The 22987-nt window shown below is 43.6% G+C and overlaps 1 protein-coding gene across 7 annotated transcripts in view; it reads left to right on the top strand.

The window, feature by feature from the left end:
• SLC4A7 (solute carrier family 4 member 7) overlaps positions 1-22987 on the top strand; it is a 470313-nt gene that overhangs the window by 333568 nt on the left and 113758 nt on the right. For all 7 annotated transcript variants that reach the window (XM_085630550.1, XM_085630551.1, XM_085630545.1 and 4 more), the window contains 4 exons: positions 2392-2505; positions 5092-5253; positions 7155-7406; positions 16177-16245. In XM_085630550.1, the coding sequence (XP_085486676.1) occupies positions 2392-2505; positions 5092-5253; positions 7155-7406; positions 16177-16245 (597 nt within the window). The remainder of the gene's footprint in view (positions 1-2391; positions 2506-5091; positions 5254-7154; positions 7407-16176; positions 16246-22987) is intronic.

The raw sequence follows: 22987 nt of genomic DNA, 5'->3' as shown, positions 1-22987 counted from the left end.
AGGTGTTGTGTAGCATGGAAGTGCCTTTTATCAATAGTCCTTGTAACTGCTTTAAAGTCGTACATCATACCTTTGTTCTGGTATTGAGTTTAAGTGCCTGTTCAAACTGTATCTAGTTTCTCCAAAACCGAACTTGCTTCACATTACTGATACATGATCCACATCCAATAATGCCTGTGACCAAAGCTAAACCATAACCTACTATGGGAGTTTTCATTTTCCCTGTGTTATCTTGCATTGTGTTTTTAAAATCAAAGCAGCTCCGGGCAGAGACACTGAAATCAGTAAGCATGAAATAATGATGTTTTTGTTAGATATTTATGTCCATTTGTCTTGAGAATCTGCATGAGCTTTTGAGATGGTCTTGCACTGATGTACCAGAGTCCTGACCTTGCTCCAAACTGGCCAAGTTTAAGGGCAATTCTGTAAGGTTTGACCCTATCATAATGTTACTTAACCTACACACTGGGCTTCTGGGCGTTGGATGCAAGCAGAGCGCTTCTGTATGCCAGTTTGCAAATGAAGCCCAGATGTATTTTGTGGTGTCCTCTGATGCTCACTCCTCAATTTTCTAGGTGAGTAAAGATCTGCTGAATCCCATTTTTTTTCTTTCTTTTTTTAAACCATCCTAATATTACCTCACCGGTTCAACATCATTCAGTGCAACCTTTTAGAATAATTCGGATAATCTGAAGCATGGTCATTATTTAGCAAAATTCCCTTTGTCCTAAAACATTTTTTTTTTTTTTTTACATTTTCAGTAGCAAAGACTATTGCGTTGAAATAAGAGCTCCCTCTCTTAATACAGATCCCTTTTAAGAAAACCCAGTGGACTAATCTTGACTTACTTAGTCTGTGATCATAAACTTACTGATAGTTCATTAACTTCCCTGTTTAATAATTATTATTGCCATATTCACTATGACAAAGTATTTCTATGTATTTGCATTGCGTTCTCCTTCTGACATTTTTGTTTTTATGAAAAAGTTGTACAGCCCTCTGCCGCCCTTAGTATTGTTATCCTAAATAAAGTAAACAAATTAACCAAATAACACAACAGAACACAAAGATTCCACTTAGTAACGCACTTGCTGTTTGTTTCTCCTGTGAGTTGATGCTCTGGTATTCAGTTCAAATTTATTTTGATGGTCCCATGGATATCAAGTCACCAGACTGCAAGGTTAATACAAGTGAAATTATGTAGTCTGGCACAATGTCCTAAAATCGCCCCTTCATCAGCCCCCAAATCCTCTAAACGGCTTCCTATTTGCCTGTGATTGCCTAGTAAAGTCTGAAGGTTATAACAAAGTAAGGTGACTCTGATCTTTGGTAGATGTCTCTATCTGCCACTTCCTTCATGTCTTCTGATACCAGGAATACCAAAGGGGCAATGTGCTCCCCGAGAGTACCTCTGCTGGACGTCAGTGGATGGACCTACCCGTAATGGCCAAACAGACATGTTTGGAGAAAAGGTAGCTCACTTACTTCATCACTTGTCACCTGGCAACTGTTGCTAAAACATTTCCTATGTAAGGAAATTACTAACAAAATAGGTTTCATATGTTTTGCTTTTAATAGTTTTAGGACTGTCTCTTGTTTTCTGAAAAATCAGTGGCCTGTTGGATAAGGTTTTGGAAGAAAACGGTTTGATAAAGTATATTTATCTATTTAAAAACAATGTGCTTGCCTAAGTTTTTTGCCATTTTTAGGTTGAGCATTCGAGACCTTTTGTATATACTTTAGTATATACTTATTATATACTTATGTGTATGTACTATGTGGGCTCTGGAGATCAGCCCTAGGACTTGTCTGCTTCCGCTAAGGGACTTTTTTTTTCTGTTCAACTGCCTCTATTTAACTGTCTTGATAGAAACCAACCAGCAGATGTCAGTAAAATACCAGAATTGCTTTCTGCTGAGAGACTTTTTTTTTAAAAAACAATTCCGGTAACTGCCTCGATTTAACTTTCTTGACCGGCAGAGGTCAGTACAATACAAGAATCACTTTAGCATCCTCTAGATTCCAGTCCATAGAAATTGTCTTCCATGAGCACTCGTAGACCATATTTGTTTTTCAAATTTTGTATTTTCAGTGATATGACCACCGAAGGCCCTGATTTTATATTAAAATAGAACTTTGGAATATACCATTTTCCGCTGAAAGGCAATCTTTATTTCCATGCATTCCCATACCTGGCGTATCGCACAGTTTGGTGCTTACTTTCCCTCCATGTTAAAGAACAGTAGATTTTCAGCACCCAGGCTAATGTGCTGCATAGCTAAATACATATAAGGTCCCAAAGGCGAGACCAATTGCATTGCAAATGCTTGTTCTGTATGGTGCTTTTCAGTGGTATAATTTGTTCTCTTTTTGCATTTTTGTTTTCCCTAGGTGCGATCGACAATCAGTGACTTTGCTGTATTTTTAACCATTGTGACTATGGTTTTGATTGATTACTTGGTTGGAGTACCTTCTCCTAAGCTTCATGTACCTGAAAAGTTTGAGGTGAGGTTTGTAGAATAGGATGGAATAGACAACACAGTACAGTACAAACAATCCACTACTTTGTGTTGCAGTAAAGACAGCCTTTTTTAATCATGGGTTTCATTTCTACTGACTGAGCTGTGAAGAGCTGTACTTTAGATGTTTTGACTAATGTGGTTGAACAGATGGCAGGGACATCAAGAATCCTTTTTGAATCAATACAGCAGTATATTTATTGCAAATGTATTCTTAAAGAAATCATTAATTATTACCAAAACCATACTGTATGACTCAAAACTAATCAAATCAGATTTGTTTAAAGAGCACAAAACTTCAATATTTCTCTTGCGTTGTGGACGTCTATCAAAAGAAAACAGACAATACAAATCAAATCCACTTAGTTTTTCTTTTGTTAGTATTACACGGGCATCTCCATGTTCAAATGTTTCTCCCTGATTTCTCTAACCACCGCACGTTTGCTGGATATGGGTTGGGGAACTCAAAAACCCAGCTTCCTTAGATTCTCTTGCCTATTCCACCTTTAGGACCAGCATGACTGTTGTGCCTTATTGATAACCACCACCTCCTCTTCAGGGTGGCAGCAGAGTAGAGACCATGTTGTGTGTAACTCATCCGATCCTTGGGGGGATATCATGCTATGCACACCTGGGAACCACTGGGGGCTTTTACCATAGACAGACATTAAATGTTCATGTTAACTTGGGTGTGCACCACAGATCTCAAATTCTGCGGTTATTTTGCTTGTATTTAGAGCACATTTCAGTATAGAGCAAAACGATGAAGCTTATCAGTAGCCACTCACCTTTACACAATTCATTCTCATCTTAGGAGTTGCCAGATCCTGGTCTCTTGATTTTTCTTTGTGTGAAAGTGAGTCCTAAAGAAAGCCTTTACCCCACTCTGCCTTGATGGCCAACACTCCTTTCACTGCTGAAGCAGTCACGTATCCTAGGTAGCGTAAGAACTGACGAACAGTTAAATATATGCTCAAGTGGCCACCCTGTGCACACATAGAAGACACAAACCACACTCTGATTTGGACTAGGAAAGTGCCCCTTTTTGATATGGTCACCCCCACATTTTGCCTGGTATTGATGTGATTTTGACTGGAAGTGTGCTGCGTTCTTGCGGACCAGTGCCAGATCTTTCCCAACACTCTGCAATTGTACCCCAATTGGCAATACCGTTAGCACCCTCTAGAAGTCCCTAGTAAATGGTACCCCTGGTACCTAGGGCCGTAGGTACTAAAGAGGGTCACTGTGTGCCGCAGCAGATATGCACCTGTGCTGGTCAGCTCCATTACTGCCAGTACAAGTTATCAGTGAAGCCATTTTAAAACGTGATGGACACTGGTGAAAACTAGTTCCCCAGCTACTTGATGACTTCACTTAAAACAGTGAGGTTTGGTCTCAAATATCTCATTAATAACCCCACACTAATTCCAGTGATGGCTTTATTAATACATGCACCCAAAGGGCACCTTAGAGGTGCCCCCTGAAAACCTACTGACTACTAGTGTGCTAGCTGACTGGTCTTAGCCAGCCTGCCTCCACAGACCAGCTCTCGGGTGGCCAGGAACAAGACCTGCTCGGGCAGTGGGTGTTTAAACCCCCTCCCACAGGATGACCTGCAAATTAGCGTTCCAAGACTGGGAGCTTCAAGGAGCCCTCTGCCCTTGATATGGGACTCTGGATTCCTTCACAGGAGAGAATGCCAGGGCCCATTTGGTGTCTGGGCAAGGTGAAAAATTAATAGTCCGAGAAGTGTTGGTCCGCTTCAGGCTAGTTCCACCTCTAAGGTGGGCTACCTGAAGTGAAGATGAAATATCGTAGTCTGCCATGTTTGTGATGGCAAACTTTGGAATTCTGGGACATGGTTATGCCCACTTCCCACAGGAAGTGGTCATATAAGAGGCTTATTTGCCCCAGGGGTCAATAGCACATTACCCTGCACTCCCCTAACGCCCCTAAATCTAGTATTTAGGGGAGCACCTGGCACAAAGAAATAAGATCCTGTCAACCTGTAAGAAGACTGGTGTGAAGAGTCAATAGAACAGAAGCCCTAGCAACTGACTTGGCTCCAACCGTGCCAGCCTGCCTTCTGACTTCGACAATTGCAATAAAACAATTACCTCTTGGAAAAATCAGACATATATCCGTCTTTCCACCAGACAACAACCCTCTTCACATTCCTCAAATGTTTTCCTTAAATTGGTACTACACAGAGTATATTTTTAGGAATTCAAAGATGGCTTACACCAATGATCTAGATTACCCAGGTTTAATGTTATAAGATGCTTCTTCTACGCAAAAAAGTATACAGGGTTCAAATGTACATCAAATGATTTCCACCCCTCAAATCATTTGATGTACTTTTTGGGCAAAGGCAGTTTTTTTTTCTTTCGTTTTTATTCTTTATATTTCACCAAAGATGTAATTTGTAGAAGAAGCTCGCCTTTTAAATAAATGCTGCTGATCAGATTTTACCTGTCTCTCAAATTGTGTTTTTTGTTAGATGACTAAAAAGACATACATTTGCTACATAATTATTGCTTTGTTAAACCTTTTTTCTTTGATTTTATTTTAGCCAACTCGAAAAGACAGGGGCTGGATTATGGATCCTCTTGGAACGAATCCCTGGTGGACTTTGATAGCTGCAGCTGTACCTGCCCTCCTTTGTACAATCCTTATTTTCATGGATCAACAAATCACTGCAGTCATCATCAACCGAAAGGAGCACAAGCTGAAGGTACTGTTTTGCTTTTACCCGTTTCTATAACGTTGGCTACTGCTTATTGTCTCTAATATATGCAATAAACCATCTTCCTGAAATGTTTGTTGGCCGATGACCAGTGTCTTATAGATCATACCTGGGAATATACGGTTGTATACTTGGGCCAAAGCTTTGGTGTTTAGTAGTGTCTAGGTCACATTATTTTATTCAGATCATCTTTGTCATGAAAGACTGGTGTCTCACTTCTGTTTGGTGAATCCTATTCTTTTGTAGTTTGGCAATTCTGCAATAGAAAAGGTAGGCTATTCAAACATCAACACAGTTCGTCAGTAAACAACTCTCCTTATGACCAAGTCTTGAACGATTTCCTGAATGTGTGATTCTGCCTTTTGTTTGAGGCTCCATGCACCAAAAAAACATGGCCTCTTTTGTAGGCCTAGCGTAGTGAGGAACTGAACCAAAAGAGGATTTCTCAACCCACAGCGATCTGTGAAATTAGGAATAGAGAAGTATGACTTTGTTTATGGGAAGTACTGTGGAAGACTGACTCCATCTAGGTTATTTTGCTTACTGGTGTGCAATAGTGTGAAGTAAGGTATTTTTCTGAATATTACAATGTACATTATTAGTTGTAGACAGCTGTAATGTGAGACATGTGTTGCAGTCCAGGAGCCTTCTCTGCAGTGGAGGAAGGAATGGGGAGGGAAAGCAGTGGCTACTTTCTATTGGTTTGATCCACTAAATGTCCTGAGGTCACACATTAGAATTTACATCTTCGGTACTTCACCTTATTTTACTCTGAAAATGCTGTAGTTAATCTGTGGAGAAGTGATGGACTTCTTAATGTATGGCCAGTCCTTTGTTGGTTAACTAAAAATAATGCCAGCTGTATTTGGGCTTATTTGTGCATGGCCTGAACAGTGGCACCATTTTTGACTGTGTACTGGGATTGTGGTGGGTGTGAAGTGAGTCTTGGATTGCAGCTGTACACTCTTTCAAGTAACAGCGCTCTATATAAATGTTGTATCATTCATACGAAGATGGTCGTATCGCTAAAGGGAAAAGGGCAAAATATGTTTTTTGTAAATGTGTGCTTTCCTAGTCTCCCCATGGATTTTGCAGGGTTGAGGAATGGTATGGTATGTTGCTGTGACCACTAGCACCTTGTTTGCATTGGTGGATACTGACCTGGAATGCTGCTTCAAGTAATTGAGTGGTTTAAGTTGATTCAGCTACCTCTATTGCACATATTGTGCCTGTTACTTTTTAATTTGAATCTGTGAGTTAGCAAGCCTTGGCTTGTGTGCTGTAGGGACTCAAGCTACACCTCCCTCAGCATCCTGGTTTGCTTGTGTTCCTCTTTGTTGGGGATGTGGCTTAGCAGGTTGGGCTGGACTACTACTTTGGGAAGGTGAGGCGAACAGGATTGTGCATGGGTCTGGACCTCTTTAATATCACATAGTTAAGCTTAAAGGTTGACAGAATGGTGACCTACCATGAATAGGTCCATTTGTTGGATTTAAGTCCAGCATCTTGAGCAATCACCTTTTCACTGATTAAATATGTTGGGATTGCTGTGACGTAAAACCACCACAGGTGAGTGGTGAAGAGTTGGATGGTGGGGGTATCATTTGAGTGCAACAGTATTTACAGAAATACACTTGTAGCTGATAAGTAACTCAGCTGAGAAATAATGGCTTTCCCTCCAAATACTACTCTTGAATAACTTGAGAGAGATATATATATATATATATATATATATATATATATATATATATATATATATATATATATATATATATATATATATATATATATATATATATATATATATATATACCAAATCACCTCTTTTTAAAAAAAAATATATATATATATAGGGCTAAATGGTAACATAATCTGTTTTATCTTTCCAGAAAGGGTGTGGCTACCATCTGGACTTGCTCGTGGTCGCAGTCATGCTAGGAATTTGCTCCATAATGGGATTGCCTTGGTTTGTGGCTGCCACCGTTCTTTCCATCAGTCATGTGAACAGCTTGAAAGTGGAATCTGAGTGCTCAGCCCCTGGGGAGCAGCCCAAGTTTTTAGGGATACGGGAACAGCGAGTGACCGGGCTCCTCATCTTTACCTTGATGGGACTGTCTGTCTTTATGACTTCTGTTTTGAAGGTAAGTCTACTAACCACATCTTGTCAACACAATAATATCTCACTGGAGTAGTTTATTTTGATGCCATTAATATGATGATTGGTAAACTTTATTGTGGCCTACATTTAAAAGTATTAGTATTGCACATAATTAGGATTCATTTCCTGTTTTAATCTAAAGGTGTGTATTGATTCACTTTAGATATTCATATAGAGAATAACCCAGTCGTAAACTGGTGTTTCTTCTATCTTGGAGCAAGATTATTCCCTGTGTTCTGCAAATGACCTTCATTTCATTATGTGTTCAATTACTCTGTAACATGTCAGCTGCAACACTTCATTTAGCCAGGGCAGTTTTAAAGAAGCTGTGGAGGGACATGATCTGGTTTACCCCTTATCTGTTATTGGATACTTTATTCTAGCCTAGGAACAGGGGAGTCGGGTAATGGCTATAAATGTAGATGGGTCTAGATGTTTTCATTTTTGTTCCTTAGTAGTCTTTCATTCTACTCTTATGCAGTTAATTGATACCCATCTCATTTGATTGTCAGTGTGGGGTGGTTGTGTTTTTTTTTAATTTTCTTTTAAAATAAATTCTTGTTTGATCTTATTTATACACAACATCGATGGCCAAGTAGAATCCTTTCCAACAAGTGTAGACCTAGATTTGGGAGGTGATGCAGATAATTCTGCCAAAGCAGTCCAGTAAACCAGGGTTGGGTGCAAGTAGGATTGTTCCACGTAAGGAGTTTGTGTCTTAACCTGATGATCCTATCCCACCCACTCCACTGCAATAATCTACTTTGTCTTGTGTATGTGAGGAGCGGACAGGAGAGGACAGGAAGTTGAGGAGCTCGGCCTAAATATAGACTTGCATATAAATAATTGTTTGCAACAACAGTTGGTTGCTGAAACAGAATCCCATAGGAGGTCCTAGTTTAATGCCCGGGTAGTCTTGGGTGTATCATGATGATGACTCTGAACCTAATGCATTCTTGAGAATGTTTCCAGCCAAGAGTGGACCTTTTAAAGGCATCTGGTGTATTAAACAGGGCGTGTATTTGTCTAGGGTTGGTAGAGTGCAAATAAGTGTGTGGCTATCAATCGGTTTAATTTAGGAATTGAAACCAAATTCATTGAAATACCTCTATCTGATCCTGAACCATGTATAATATTTTTTTCATATATAGCCATGCAATCCTGTTCTGAGAATAACTCTTGTGTGTAGTTGTCAGATAGTGTGCAGATTTTACCTACTAATAAACACCCGGTATCCTATTTATCTATTCACACTGACAGAGGGTTATGGAGAAGTGTCAATGTATTGCCAGTTAGTGAATATTGATTTAGATTTTCAACTAATGATTTGGATAGTTGTCAGAATTTTAGACACGTGTCTAGGTATGACCACAGCACGTCCAGGAGATCACGTCCCTGTTGGCAGTATCGCCAATAACTCCTCAGTGGAGACGAGTCTTCAGCCATTTGTACTTATCTGCCACGGATATGAGCGTGGAGTCGCGTTTAAGCACCATCTCTGCACACAGACATCAGATTCTGGTCTTTTCCCTTTCCGCACCCGCAGATACAGAACACTAACCACTGTTAATAAAGTTATGGCCCCATGTGTGGAGCAATCCATTTGGGTTACCCTTGTTCTACATTTCAGCATCGCAAAACTAGGTTAATATTCAACGCTGATTAATTGATCCCACGGGGGATTCTGCTAAATTTGTGAAAGATTTTGATAGTATCCTCTAGTAATTGTGCTACTTTTGTATCTGCCTGTAGACAATGCGACCTCCAATTTGGAGTCACGTTTTGAGGTAAAGGAGCTGATTTGTGCATGAGCACTTCTACTTTTATGATTCCTATGCCATGATTCCTATGCCAGCTTGGGACCACCGCACATGTTACTGGATTAGTTTAAGCTGCACAGGGAGATGGAGTCTTATACAGCAATCATAAACATTTTTGGATGTGCTGTATTTCATGCTTCATTTTAGCCCAAAATATCAGTCTTGGAGTGTTTATTTTATTTTTTTGTAAGGTTTATATAGAGCAATCATGACCTGTGAGGGTATCGGAGCACTTTAAAAATGGTCGGTAGTAAGAAGATAGAGCAAACAGCATATTCAAGAGAGGGACAGACTTTGTATGCTCACAAATAGAAGAAGGTAATATCACTAGGACAAGTCTACGAGACAATAGACTTGGTCCAACAGCATCCAGGTCGAAGGCAGCACCAGCAGGTCAACTCAGGAGCGTCTGGGTGCAGAGGTGCAATTCAGCATCTGGTGCCCTGCTGAAATCAAATGGCCGGGTTCCAAAGAGGCTGCAAGCAGGGACTGGGGCTCCAGTCTGGTTGAACCCATGGGGCAGGGGTGGGGGTGGTGGTATTTCTCCGGCAGGGTCATGCTGCGGAAGGCACTCACGGGTTGAAGGTGACCTATGAAAACAGGCTGCAGGTGTGAACTGGGATATTAGTCCGGCCAAACCCAAAGGGGTGCTCCGCTCTGGAGGGTCTCTGGACCCCATGGGCACCGTTGGTCAACTTCTCCTCAGGCTGTGGGGCTCAGATGCAGATTTGCTTCCAGGCATCGGGTCACTGTGATTAGGAGACTGTCACGGTTCATGCTTTCTGGGGGTCACTACACCCTGTAGATGACCACCTCTTGTGGGAAGTGGGCATCATCCTGTCCAAGAGTTCCTAATTTCACCACAACCAAGATGGTGAAAAACCAAGGCAATGCCCATGTGCACTATAACTGAAAAGAGGAGTCACCTTACCTTGTGGCTCGAAAGACTTCTTCGACGAAAATCAACTTGCAAACATCCTGACCCAACACTAGATGGCAGGAGTATGCAAAGCATGTGAATCTACAGCTCTACATGCCAAGAACAGATGCGTACTGGGTAAGTAACATCCTTTCAGGTTCACTTCAGCTAGCTCACCCTGGGGTATGACTAGCCTGGAGGGCCAGCAAGTCTCCTTTCGTAGCGAATTTCCCTGCCTGTCCGTGTGCCAAGTGGACCTCATGGCAGGGGGTGGCATCTACCAAGTCTGGAGGGAAGCAAAGCTCGCACATCAAAGGCAGTGTGCTCTTTGAAGCTCCTGAACTTGACATGCTTAGCCATCTTGCTGGTGGAGGTGCAAACGCCTCCTATCAGAGCAGGCATTGTTTCTGACCTCTGGGACCAGGGCACTCGCCTCCTAGGGGGTCAAAAACTACTCTGTGGTGGCAAGCTGGGCAGAACCTCTGTCAGCAGGCTAGAGGACAAGTAGGTATCAGGGGGTTCCTCTAAGGTACCCTCTGGGTGTAGGTTTTACTAAATCAAACACTGGAATCCGTGTAGGTTTATTAATACTAGGGGTTTGATACCAACACCATAGATTTCAGTGAAGCCATTATGTAGCTGGGTTTTGACCAGTGCCCAGTACATACCTTAAGATGGCCTCCCTGCTCACTTGTAACATCCAGCAACTCAGCTAGACATTACAGGGGCATACCTGCTCATGCAGATATGTCCTCACGTGATCTAATGCACCATGCCTTAGGATCCCAGGGCCTGCTGTAGGGGTGACTTACATATAGCCCATGCACTGTCTTTGCATGGCACACAGGAGTGTGCCGGGTCATGTTTTCAAACCTGGTTTGAACCATGTCATGCAGTCTGCAATGGTAGTCTTTGTGTTGTGTGTCCCGTAAGGCGGCATAAGATATGCTGCAGCACTTAGAGACCCTCTTTAGTACTCATGCCCTAGTTACCAGGGGTACCATTTAATAGGGACTTATAGGAATGCTAAAGCCCTTAGCCAATTGTGAAACACCCAACCCGGATTCAGCCACAACACCCTGCCATGGAATTCTCGGCACAGAGGTCCCGCCCCTTTTGGTTTTCATTGGCTAATCAGAAGCGCAGATCAATGCCTTTGGCTGAATAACCTGCCTGTCTATGCATTTAACTTCGTCGACCCTATTATCGTAAGTAGGAGATACTATTGTAAGCTATGGTCGGGCACAAACTTTTCCGCTGTTACCTTCTTTGCAACCGGGACATTGCAGAGATGGCTGGCCTGACCCAAACATGGCAAACACAACAAGATGATGGACGGAGTGCTGAAACTTTTGAAACACTCACCCCCAGTCACAGATCTGGGTTTAATCCATCATACTTTTGTGGACTATGCCACCCCAGTTTGGACCCAGCCATATGCAAGTCAGTCTTGACCCTGTTCCTTATGGGAACAGCGTCAAGACTGATTTGCATATGTCTGTGTCTTACCTGGGGTGGTGAAGTGAGCAAAACCATGATGAATTTAACCCAGGTCTAATAGAGACTGGGGGAAAGTGTCTGAAAAGTTTCAGTGCTCCGTTAATCATCTTATTGTGTTTGCTTTGTTTGCCCTAAATTGGCAGGATATGCCTAGACTTTGCCACTGGTTTCAAGCTAGCCTGGCTTATGAGGGGTGTTACCCTGAAACCGATCCTAGGATAGTAGTTTTCGGTCCAGGAAGGACCTGGCCTGGCAGTTAGGGCTGGACTGTTCCCATGAGGAACAGGGTCAAGACTGATATGCATATGGCTTGGTCTGACCTAGGGTGGTGAAGTGAGCAGAAGAACAATGGATTTAACCCAGATGTAATAGTAACTGGGGAGAGTGTCTGAAATGTTTCAGTGCTCTGTTCATCTTATTATTTGCTCTGACCCAAACATGGCCTACATGGAGAAAAAAGGCCCGCCTAAGACCTGCTGGGCATGCGTGTCAACTATGTCCATGTTGGTTTAGTTATAAACAGTGGAAGTTTGACCTGACACTAACTCGACACACTTTATTTAATATCGTACTTTAGGCAAAAAAATCCAAGACTGTTAAGCATTTCTGAAGCTGGGGTGAGAATAACTTCCATGTCTGTAGGCTGAACCACCCAGTTTCTTCTGGGTCGAAAAAAGGCATGAAAGCCTACATGTCAACATTCCAGATTAACTAGCTAATCTGTGCCCTCGCCATGAACTGCTTATAACCTCCCATATTACAATACTCATGGCAATTCTTTGACATCCTTGTTAAGATTACTGATAACTGAACTGACAGACTACAACAATCTGCATGGCTGAGCATGTGTGTAGGGGGGGGGGGGGGTGTTGTGAGTTGGCCTTCTACTAAGAAGTAGTAAGAAAATGGCGTCTGGCTTCATAAGTAAAGTCATGACCATAGTGAGTCCTTAAATACCTGTCCTCTGGTCTCCTGAGACCGATGGGGAAGTAATCAACAGCTCTTCTGTAAGCTAGTTAGTTCAAATGAGCCACTGGTGATACCTTAGCGAGGGTGTCAGTCTGGGTGTAATGAGCTGTTCAGTGGAACTTAGCATCCACTAAAAGCACCAATGACTTTGCAATGTGCCTTGGGCTGTGCTGACACTTCCTCCCTCCCAATCAATTAGATTGGGTTACCAATTTTAACAAGCATTTACAATGCAATGGTCTCGGCAATATTATAGGTAGAGCTATTGCTCATTATTTTTTTTATCAGTTTTGTATCCCTAAATAAATGGCATTGTCATTTCTATTGGCATTAGCTTTTTTTTGCATATGTGATACCTATTGCATTAGCAGAGAGAGTGAGGTAGTGAGAGAGAGTGAGGTAGTGAGATAGAGATTGAGGTAGATAGTTACCTGCATTACCTATAAGATTGTGTACTAATGTGTGGGGAAAGGAAAGTCGGGATAGGGTGTGGGAATAATAAGAAAGAAAAGCAAGTAAAAGGGTGGAAAGGAGGAAGAAAATGGAGTTTGTAAAGACAAAAGCAAAGAGAATGAAGTGCAATGGCGTAGAAGGGTGCCAGTGCCTTACTGCAAGCAAAGAAAATGGATCCCCAGTACTATGGTTGGGTATTAAAAAGGAGCCATTACTATGGAGCAAGGGGCCCCCGTCACTCCTGGGCCCCGGGGCCAGTTTACAGTCTGCACCAATGATTTCCGATTACTGATGTATTGGTAAAGCAGAGAAGGTAGCGTGGAAAGTGTGTGAGGGGACGTCAGTGACAGCAAAGGGAACGAGCATCGAGGTGTGTGGGGGAGGAGAGAGAGGAAAGAAATGTTGTATTGCGAGGTGCAGGAAAGGGGTTGAGTATGGGTAGTGTGAGGGGAAGGACGGAAGGTAGTGAGGGAAATGCGTTAAGAAGAAATGTTAGGAAAAAGTAGAGGGGAGGGAGACGGAGAAGTAAAGAAAAAAAGAGAGAGTGAGAGGTGTATGCGGGGCAAAATGAGATGAGGACAGAGGGAGAAGCGTGTCGGGAAATCAGGCCATTTCGAGATCTTAACAGCCATAAATAACCTACCCATATAGGGGCCCTTACGATGAAGAGAGGCCATGAGAAAGGCACGAGGCAGAACACGTTCATCACACACACCCCCACACACCTTCCCCGTAAAAGTGTGGGCCCGAGAGAGGCGCAAGACTTCTTTAACACGACACTAGGAGGCAACGGAGAGCGGGTGAAACGGACCAGCTCGGACAAGAGAGGCGCCCCGCTCTCTGACCAGAAGAGCCGAGGAGGACAAACAGAAGAAAAGAACCTCCATATCCCACCCGCAAAGTGCCCCATGAGCACCAAGAGATATGATAGGCACCAGGCATGATACTTCCATGACCAGATAGATACAGACTGGTATACGGCCACTATGCAGGAAACGGACCCAAAACCCCTCCAACAGAGAGAAAGAGAGCAGTAAATCGGCGCGAAGCCCCCCTCCCCCACGGACAGAGTCGCTGGAAGTAGGGGCGCGGCTGGGGCTGCAGCACCCCCAGACTTGGGAACATTTCATAAAGATAATGGAAAACAGCAAAGCCATTCACTGCTCACGTCAGGCAGCACGAGCCGTTTGTTCAAATACACTGACAGTTAAATGGCAACGAGAGCTTTGCGAACCCCCGATACCGCTGCCCACCCCCTGCCATGTATGTCCACATTCATGTTATTTGTCTTCAAATAAATAGCATTTGCTAAAAAGGTATGATCACTCTTGTGATCGGGTCAAGAGTGACGCAGTGAAAGGCGCCAACATAAACAAATAACTCCCACTTAATTAAGGTTTACCAATATTATAAATGAGCTTCTTTTGGCTGTTTTTATTGCAGATTGTGGTGGCAGGCATGTTTCGAAGAAGATGGCTTACCTTACTCTGGCACAACAGCAAGAAGATCCTCACGGCCAGACGATACCTAAAAAATGGCGGATGGAAGCTTCCAAACTTTATCGGATTCGGGGCGTGTTTCTGCTGTTCTAAAAGGGCGTGGCTAAAAAGTGGAAAGAACAGCAAGGAACACGCCCCCGAATCTGAAAAAGACGGAGCCTATTTGGAGGGACGGCTCTCTCCTCCAATGGCTGGCCTCCGTTTAGGAAGCCAGCCAATGGAGGAGAGGCAAAAAGAGAGGCGGGCTAAGGAGCCACTCTCAGTAACATTAAATCTCCGACTTCCGGTTCTGCCTTCGGCAGACCGGACGGTCCTCGACCTAAAAAAGAGAAGGTTGCGTAAAATACTCTTAGCCGAGAAAGCTGAATGTATCTTATTTAAGAAGCACCCTTTGCCAGTGAAGCTGTCATGTAATGATTGTTTCACAACTCCTTGGTGATGCTGTGACCGTAGCTAAGAGTTTAGTCATCGGGGCTAGTCTTGTCCCTTATTTTTTAAGATTTGCATCTTCCTCATCTATTTCATCTGGGGAACTGTTAGAGGAGCTCCCAGTAGATGTATTGTCAGTAGGTGAATTGGAGACTGTCCTCATCCTCGCTGACCTTTCCCTCCTCTGTACCAACTGCATTGGTTTCCCTTGCCATGGTCCTATAATGCTCAGCAAGCAGGTTCTGCCGGTGAACCTTTGCAGGTTTAGGACCCATGGCAAGGTTCCATGGTGTACAGACGCCGTTAAGTTGTCCCAACTTAAGTTTCTTGTAGAGAGCCAGGTTGAGCATCTGGGTACTGCCCTCTGCCTCGCATATGCTGTTTTAGAACAGTTGGGACCTTTTTAGTTAGTTAGAAAAAATCCACCAGACTATACTTTTTACAGGCCTAACTGTCTAGGATATGTTTAACATTTCAAATTTAAGGACTGGGGGGGACCTAATCAAGGCCCTAACAGACAAGAGTAGAAATTTTGAAAAATTTAAAAATTCGAAACAGATTTTTGGCAGTAAAGTCAATTGTGGATACCTCTGCAGAATCACAATACAGACAGTGGTACAGTAAATGCAAGGAATATCCCATCAGTCAGAGTGTTATCTGAATATGGAGCTGTGGCTAATGAACCCTTCAGAAAGTATGTCTTTCTGTAGCTTAATGACATCTTTTTTCTTTTTGTGTTGTCTACTCCCAGCTTGCTGTGGCAGCCTTTTGTCATCTGGTCTTAAGCGACAATCTTGCAAATCTGGCCACACACAGATAGCCTTATTTTAAATCTCTCCTTAATTGCATCCTCTTACTTTCTGAATCTGTTTTAATACGGGGGTCAAATAAGGCAGTAGGGATTATTTTATAGTAGGTTCTAAAGCAAGCATGTCTATTAGATGCTATTCTCGTTTGGGTCTCTCTTTGCTGGTTTGTTATTGATTTATTGCTCAAACATTGTGGAGCTGCTCTACACACTGGCCACGATCTCTCTATAATAAAGTTCTCGGAGTTATGGAAATGAGAAATCTGATGTTAGGCCTTACCAATAAACGTTTTGAATTGTTATCATCTTATACATTTATCTTTGTCTAATATGCATACAAATATTGTTTTTTTCAGTTTATACCAATGCCGGTGTTGTATGGGGTTTTTCTCTACATGGGGGCATCCTCCCTTAAAGGAATCCAGGTGAGGTTTTTGTATTTTACTTTTTATGTTGGTGCAATCAAATCATGTAACAACCAAGACTGTTCTAATTGATGCATGAGCTTTATAACTCTTTTTGGTGAAAGTGCTGTTAATCAAATCTAGTGGCAGTGCTGAATTACCTGTGAGCGTAGGAAAAATATTTGCTTTGTACGATTTTATCTTTTCAATCTATTGCAGCACTACAGATAATGAAAATTAATAAATGGTGTCATTGTGTCTGGTTAAACTATATATATATATATATATTTTTTTTTTTGTATTAGTGCAGATGATAAATGATGGTGCCTTGATGTTGCCTTATCTTTCATTTGGGCCTATAGAATAGCCTGAATGCACTTAGTGTTTTACCTGGTGAATTAGGCCATTGATGCAGATGACATTAATCAAATGTAGGCAATTGGTTAAGAGACAAAATGCATGCTGGATGTTCAGTTTCTGTTGGTTTAATAATTAGTAAAGTCCTAGTGCAGTCATCTAAGTTGGTGGGAAGTAATTGCACTCTTCAGTAAGTCACAGGCACTTGATTAATGTAATGGTGACTTACATAATTCCCTCTTGTCACTGATTTTAAGAGGCATTTCATTCAGCAGAAGAGCTTACTCAGTTCCTTTCTGTGTGTGTGTGTGTGTGTGTGTGTGTGTGTGTGTGTGTGTGTGTGTGTGTGTGTGTGTGTGTGTGTGTATATATATATATATATATATATATATATATATATATATTCACTTAAAAAAACCATAGGTTTCACACAAGTTATAGTTAGCTGTACATTTCACTCGTAAAAAAACAATGAAGTTCCACGTTATAGTTAGATCAGGTAACTATAACTTGCGCCCCCGCAATGCACTGCTGATGACGTCACATATTACATCACTTATGACATGGTCAGTGACATCACTCATGACATCAATGATGACATCTGAAATGACACATTGTGCATTGCGGTCGCGCAAGTTATAGTTACCTGATCTAACTATAACGTGGAATTTCATTGGTTTTTTACGAGTGAAATGTACAGCTAACTATAACGTGTGTGAACCCTATGGTTTTTTCAGTGAATTTGTACGTTTTTTTAAATGCTAAGTTATGTATTTATTAATTTTTGCGCGCACGGTGCGCTTCACGCACCGTGCGCGCGCTGTGGGCACTCGGTGCGCTTCGCGCACCGAGCACCCACGTTGCGCATTTCGTACCGTGCACGCCTCGACATTTTTTACAAAATATCAATTGTTTTTTTCTCCCTTGGGGGTCCTTAGATTTCTATATTAAATGTGATTGTTCTTTTTTTTTTTTGTAATTTTTTTTTTTAGCGTACGGTAAGCTTACCGTACGCGTACTCCGCGATTTTTTTTTTTAAAATTATTAAATTTATTTTTCATACTTTTTATGTCCTTCGTGGACCCCCTGACGAGCGCTAGGGGGTCTGCAACTCTCTTCGTTGCCCCCTTTTCATGTTATCAACCTTTGTTTTTCAGTGCGAGAGACAGAAAATGGCGGCCGATACTTTCTGATTTCGACCGATTCGAATGTTTACAGTCATGTAACCACCAATCAGAATTGAGCTCGCGCACGGCACCGTACGCGTACGGTAAGCTTACCGTAAGCGCACGGAGCGCGCTTACAGATATATATATTGATTTAAATGCTATTTTCTCAGGACCTACTGAACAGATTTACACCAGACCTGCAAAAGGCACATCCCTGACCTGAGGACTACCTCTGCCCAATTTCAAGTAATTCTGTTCAGCCGTTCGGGCTGTAGCTCGGACTAAAGGTCCTATGGGAAAATGCATGGGGAAAACGCGTTTTGGGACCTGCCTTTTTTCTCAGCCCCCGCTTGACGAATCCCCCCGAGACTTTCAGGGTAGGAGCGGAGCGTAGCGCCCCATTAGTTTTGAAAAATTCGCGAGGATTCGTCAACCGGCGCCAAAGTTATTCCAAATAGAATGTTGCGGATTGCCTATGGAAACACGGTCCTAACTGTAACTATCTACTGGCGACCGCCAGTAGATAATATATATATATATATATTCACTGAAAAAACCATAGGTTTCACACATGTTATAGTTAGCTGTACATTTCACTCGTAAAAAACCAATGAAATTCCCCCGTTATAGTTAGTGCAGGCAACTATAACTCACGCGACCGCAATCCTCTGCTGATGCTAATACTGTATTTAGACACTTATTTGCCCATGTCTTCTTCCATTAAATTTTAGCTATACATATATTACAAATATTTTTTTTTCATAAAGACACATATGTCATCAGCAGAAGATTGCGGTCGCATGAGTTATAGTTGCCTGCACTAACTATAACGGGGGAATTTCATTGGTTTTTTACGAGTGAAATGTACAGCTAACTATAACATGTGTGAAACCTATGGTTTTTTCAGTGAATTTGCAAGGTTTTTTAAATGCTAATTCCTAACTATAACGTGTGTGAAACCTATGGTTTTTTCAGTGAATTTGTACGTTTTTTTAAATGCTAAGTTACTTTACGCCATTCGTGGCGTGCGCGCCCAGTTAACGCAGTTCGTTCCGTGCGCGCACGGTGCGCTTCGCGCACCTTGCGCACACAGTGAGCCCGCGGTGCGCTTCGCGCACCGCGCGCCCACTTTACGCAGTTAGTGCCGTGCACGCACGGTGGTCACGCGGTGCGCTGCGCGCACCGCGTGCCCACGTTATGCGGGATGGGCCATGTACGCACGATGCGCTTCGCGCACCGTGCGCACATGGGGGACATATTATGCGCATCTTTGTGAAATTTATTCTTTGTTAATTTCTAACCTCGAATAAGCCATGCAAAAAAATTTTTTTTTTGGGCTTGGGGGTTGTTTGGGGACCCCTATAATCAATGCTGGGTTGTTAGGATCTCAAACTGCCTCTTTAGACATTTTTTGGCTTCGTTTTTGCTGCCCAACTCAGAGAGCGAGAGAGAAAATGGCGGCCGCCGCTTCCTGGTTTCGATCGATTCGAATGTTTACTAGGATCTAAGAGCCAATATCGCGCTCGCGCACGCCACCGTACGCGTACGGTAAGCGCACCGTAAGCGCACCGTAAGCGCACCGTAAGCTGCCACAGATATATATATTGATTTAAAGGCTATTTTCTCAGAATCTACTGAACAGATTTACACCAAACCTACAAAAGGCACTTCCTTGACCTGAGGACTACCTCTCTGCCAAATTTCAAGTAATTCTGTTCAGCCGTTCGGGCTGTAGCTGTGTCTAAAGGTCCTATGGAAAAATGCATGGGAAACGCGTTTTGGGACCCCCCTTTTATCTCAGCCCCCGCTTGACGAATCCCCCCGAGACTTTCAGGGTAGGAGCGGAGCGTAGCGCCCCACCTATTTTGAAAAATTCGCGAGGATTCGTCGACCGGCGCCAAAGTTATTCAAAATAGAATGTTGCGGATTTCCTATGGAAACGTGGTCCTAACTATAACTACCTACTGGCGACCGCCAGTAGGATATATATATATATATATATATATATATATATATCTATCCAGGTTTATCCTCAAACGAAGGCGCACACAACAGCAGGTTTGACCTTTTAATTAAAACTGCAGCAAGCACAGCTCATCGCCACCAGAAACATCCGGTCAAACGCCTTTTGGGCTTCCGAGCCCTTGATCACTGGTCAACATGACGAAAAGCAAAGATGTTGCTAGGGACTAATTACCTAATTTAAATAAGTCCCTCCCCTAAGCAGGTCTGCTGTGACTGGGATTGTAGTCGCAAGCGGAAACAGGTGAAAGATGATACCACCGCCCCCCTGGGGCACAGAAAGAGAGTGGGAGAGCAGAGGAGCGAGCGGAGGAGGCTGGACCACCTGTATTATACAGTGACTTTGGACCATGTCAAACGAAGCATACGCAATTTTTTGTGTCCTAAATACTTAGCCTTGAGAAAGCCCTGGCCAGAAACCGTGCCAAAAGGGCGAAACACGTGTTGGCTGTTCATCTTTGTTCTATATTTGGTCTGTTCATCTTATACCGATGAATGTATTTTGTTTCAATCAACTGGATCAATTGAAATACAAGTCTTCTTCTTTTTTGTATAAATAAATAACACTCTGGATTTACCAATTCATTGGATGTTTCTTGTCATAAAGGGAGTGAAACTGACTCACTACTACAAGTTAGGAAAGACGATACTGCAGTGAGCTGGCTGAGTGGGGCACGAGTGAGCCCACTGGAGGGCATTGAACTGTCTTTATTGGCAATTCAAAAGCAGCGAACCCACTGGAGGGAGAAATTGTGTTGCAGGACTATACTTACCAGAAGGCACCGAGACTCACAGGAGGCCCACTTGGGCTGAACAGGTCCTTTTTAGGTTTCACCTGCCCTATGCGTGCACTGTGCTTGAGAAATCTAATATTTCTAATAAAAACATAAAAGGGTCTTACATCCTGCCTCCTGGATTTTCATTGGTTTCTGTGCTTGCCACTCTCATTTCCTCCATTTCTGTTGGCTGTAGTATATTTTCCTACTTTTTACCAATGCTTGTTCCTCATCTGCTTCTCTTATCAGTTTCCCTTAGCCGAAATACTAGTTCGAGGCATATGAGCTGCAGATTGTACACTTTTGCATAGATCGCCATCTGGTGTTGGGCCCGGATGTTTGCAGTTTGATTTTCTTCTTGGACAGTCTTTGGAAGTCACAAGTTCGGTGACTCCTCCTTCGGTCCGTACTGCGCATGGGCTTCGGCTCCATCCTCAGATTGTTTTTTTCCGCCATCGGGCTCGGATGTGATACTTCGTGCTCCGGCTTCGAACCTTTCCAGTTCGACCTTCGACGGAAAATCCTCGTCCATCGAGATTCTTAAGAGAAATCATCTTCTTCATCTCTCTCGGCGGCGCTTTTTGCTTCCAGACATCGGCACCGGCCTACGGGCCTCCCTCGACTCCGGTCTCGGCCGATGGAAAGGACTCCCTTCAAAAAGTGCCCAATATGTGGGTCTAAATTTCCCCACACCGACCTCCATCAGGTGTGTAACCTCTGCCTCTCTCCAGAACACGAGGCTCGAGACTGCCCCGCCTGCAAGTCTTTTCGATCGAAAAAGACCATCCGGGATCGAAGAGCTCGACGCACTATGGCGCACTCATCGACTTCGGCTCCACCCGACATCTTCGGAGACGACACCGGAGCTTCGGGGCAGCAGCACACAGAGCAGGAGGAAGAACTCGTCAGCGCTTCCGAGGCAGACGACTCTGACCTGGAGGAGATAACACCGGCGCAGAGGGTCGTGAGTACTTTACCCCCTCCAACTCCCCTAACCACACCGAAAGAGACTCAGGTTACACCTTCGCCTCCGGGCCTAGGGAAAACCAAACATAAAGCTTCTATCACCCCACCTTCGGGCCCGGTGTCGAAGCATCATAAGTCTCCCGGCGGCTCGGGCTCGAGCCAGCCTACTCCTGGTGCCGAAAAACACCGTTCGGCACCGAAGAAAACCACGCCCAGTTCGGCTCCGAAGTCATCGGGCTCGAAACCTGCACTCTCGGTGCCGAATAAGCATAAGTCCCTCGGCACCGACGCTCCGGCGCTGAAGACCGCCTCGGCACCGAAGAAATCGGAGACTCCGAAAAAGCATGGCATGGAGAAACCATCGAAGCCCTCTGCTCCGAAAACATCGGCACCGACAGACGATTCGGTGCCACAGGAACTATTTACGCCTGATCCTTATCAAAAAACTTGAACAAAGGATCCAAAGACTGGTCATTTAACTCTGTCTTCCAAAAAAAGACATTTACACAAGCCAGATCCTCCTCCACCGCCAAAACGGACTCTGCCACATCCCCCTTCAGAGTACCCTCTCCACCACCTCCTCCACTGTCTCCACCTCCTCCACCTCCCATAGCTCCACCACCTTTGCCTCACCGCTCTCCGACCCCATCTCCAGACCCTGATTATGGCTATCCAGATTATGACCCGGCAGACGCCCCAATAGACCCCACACCTCCAGGGACACCAGACCCATGGGGGATTACCACAACCCCGATGTGCCAGATATGCCTCAGGATGACATTTATCCATCCAGGCCATCTCCTCCAGAGGACTTCCTGGGGTTCCACCACTTAATACAGCGGGCGGCACACTACCATGGGGTAGAACTACATAGCTAGCCAGTTGAGGACGATTTCCTGCTGGACACTTTTGATATACAAGATAAGGCCTCAGCAATATTGCCCATGCTAAAAGGGGTAACCAAACATGCTGCAGAGGTGTTCAAGGACCCAGTCAGAGCTAGGGTACTAAACCCCAGGATAGAGAAAAAATATAAAGCAGCCCCCACAGATCCTGCATATATTAAAGGACCTGCTCCCTTGGACTCTTTGGTGGTATCCACAGCTAGGAAGCGGTCTAACTCTCAATCCTCAGGGGAGGCTCCCCCACCAGATAAGGAGTCAAAGCTCTTAGATGCGTCTGGTTAACACACTGCCTCGCAGGCCGCAAATATGTGGCGCATTGCCAACACACAAGCTCTGCTTGCACGTTATGATAGAGCACATTACGATGAACTGGAGGCTATCATGCAACACCTCCCAGACAAACCTAAACACAGGGCTCAGGAGCTAATACAGGAGGGAAAGCTCATCACCAATACCTCAATTAAATGTGCCCTCGACGCAGCAGACACAGCTTCGAGAGCGATAAACACCAGTGTTTTGCTTTGTCGTCATGCTTGCCTCAGAATCTCAGGGTTTAAGCCAGAAGTCC

This window comes from Triturus cristatus, chromosome 10 (assembly GCF_964204655.1).
Source record: "Triturus cristatus chromosome 10, aTriCri1.1, whole genome shotgun sequence".
Taxonomy (NCBI): domain Eukaryota; kingdom Metazoa; phylum Chordata; class Amphibia; order Caudata; family Salamandridae; genus Triturus; species Triturus cristatus.
The sequence above is the reverse complement of the archived record's forward strand: the minus strand, read 5'-3'. Positions and strand labels throughout refer to the sequence as shown.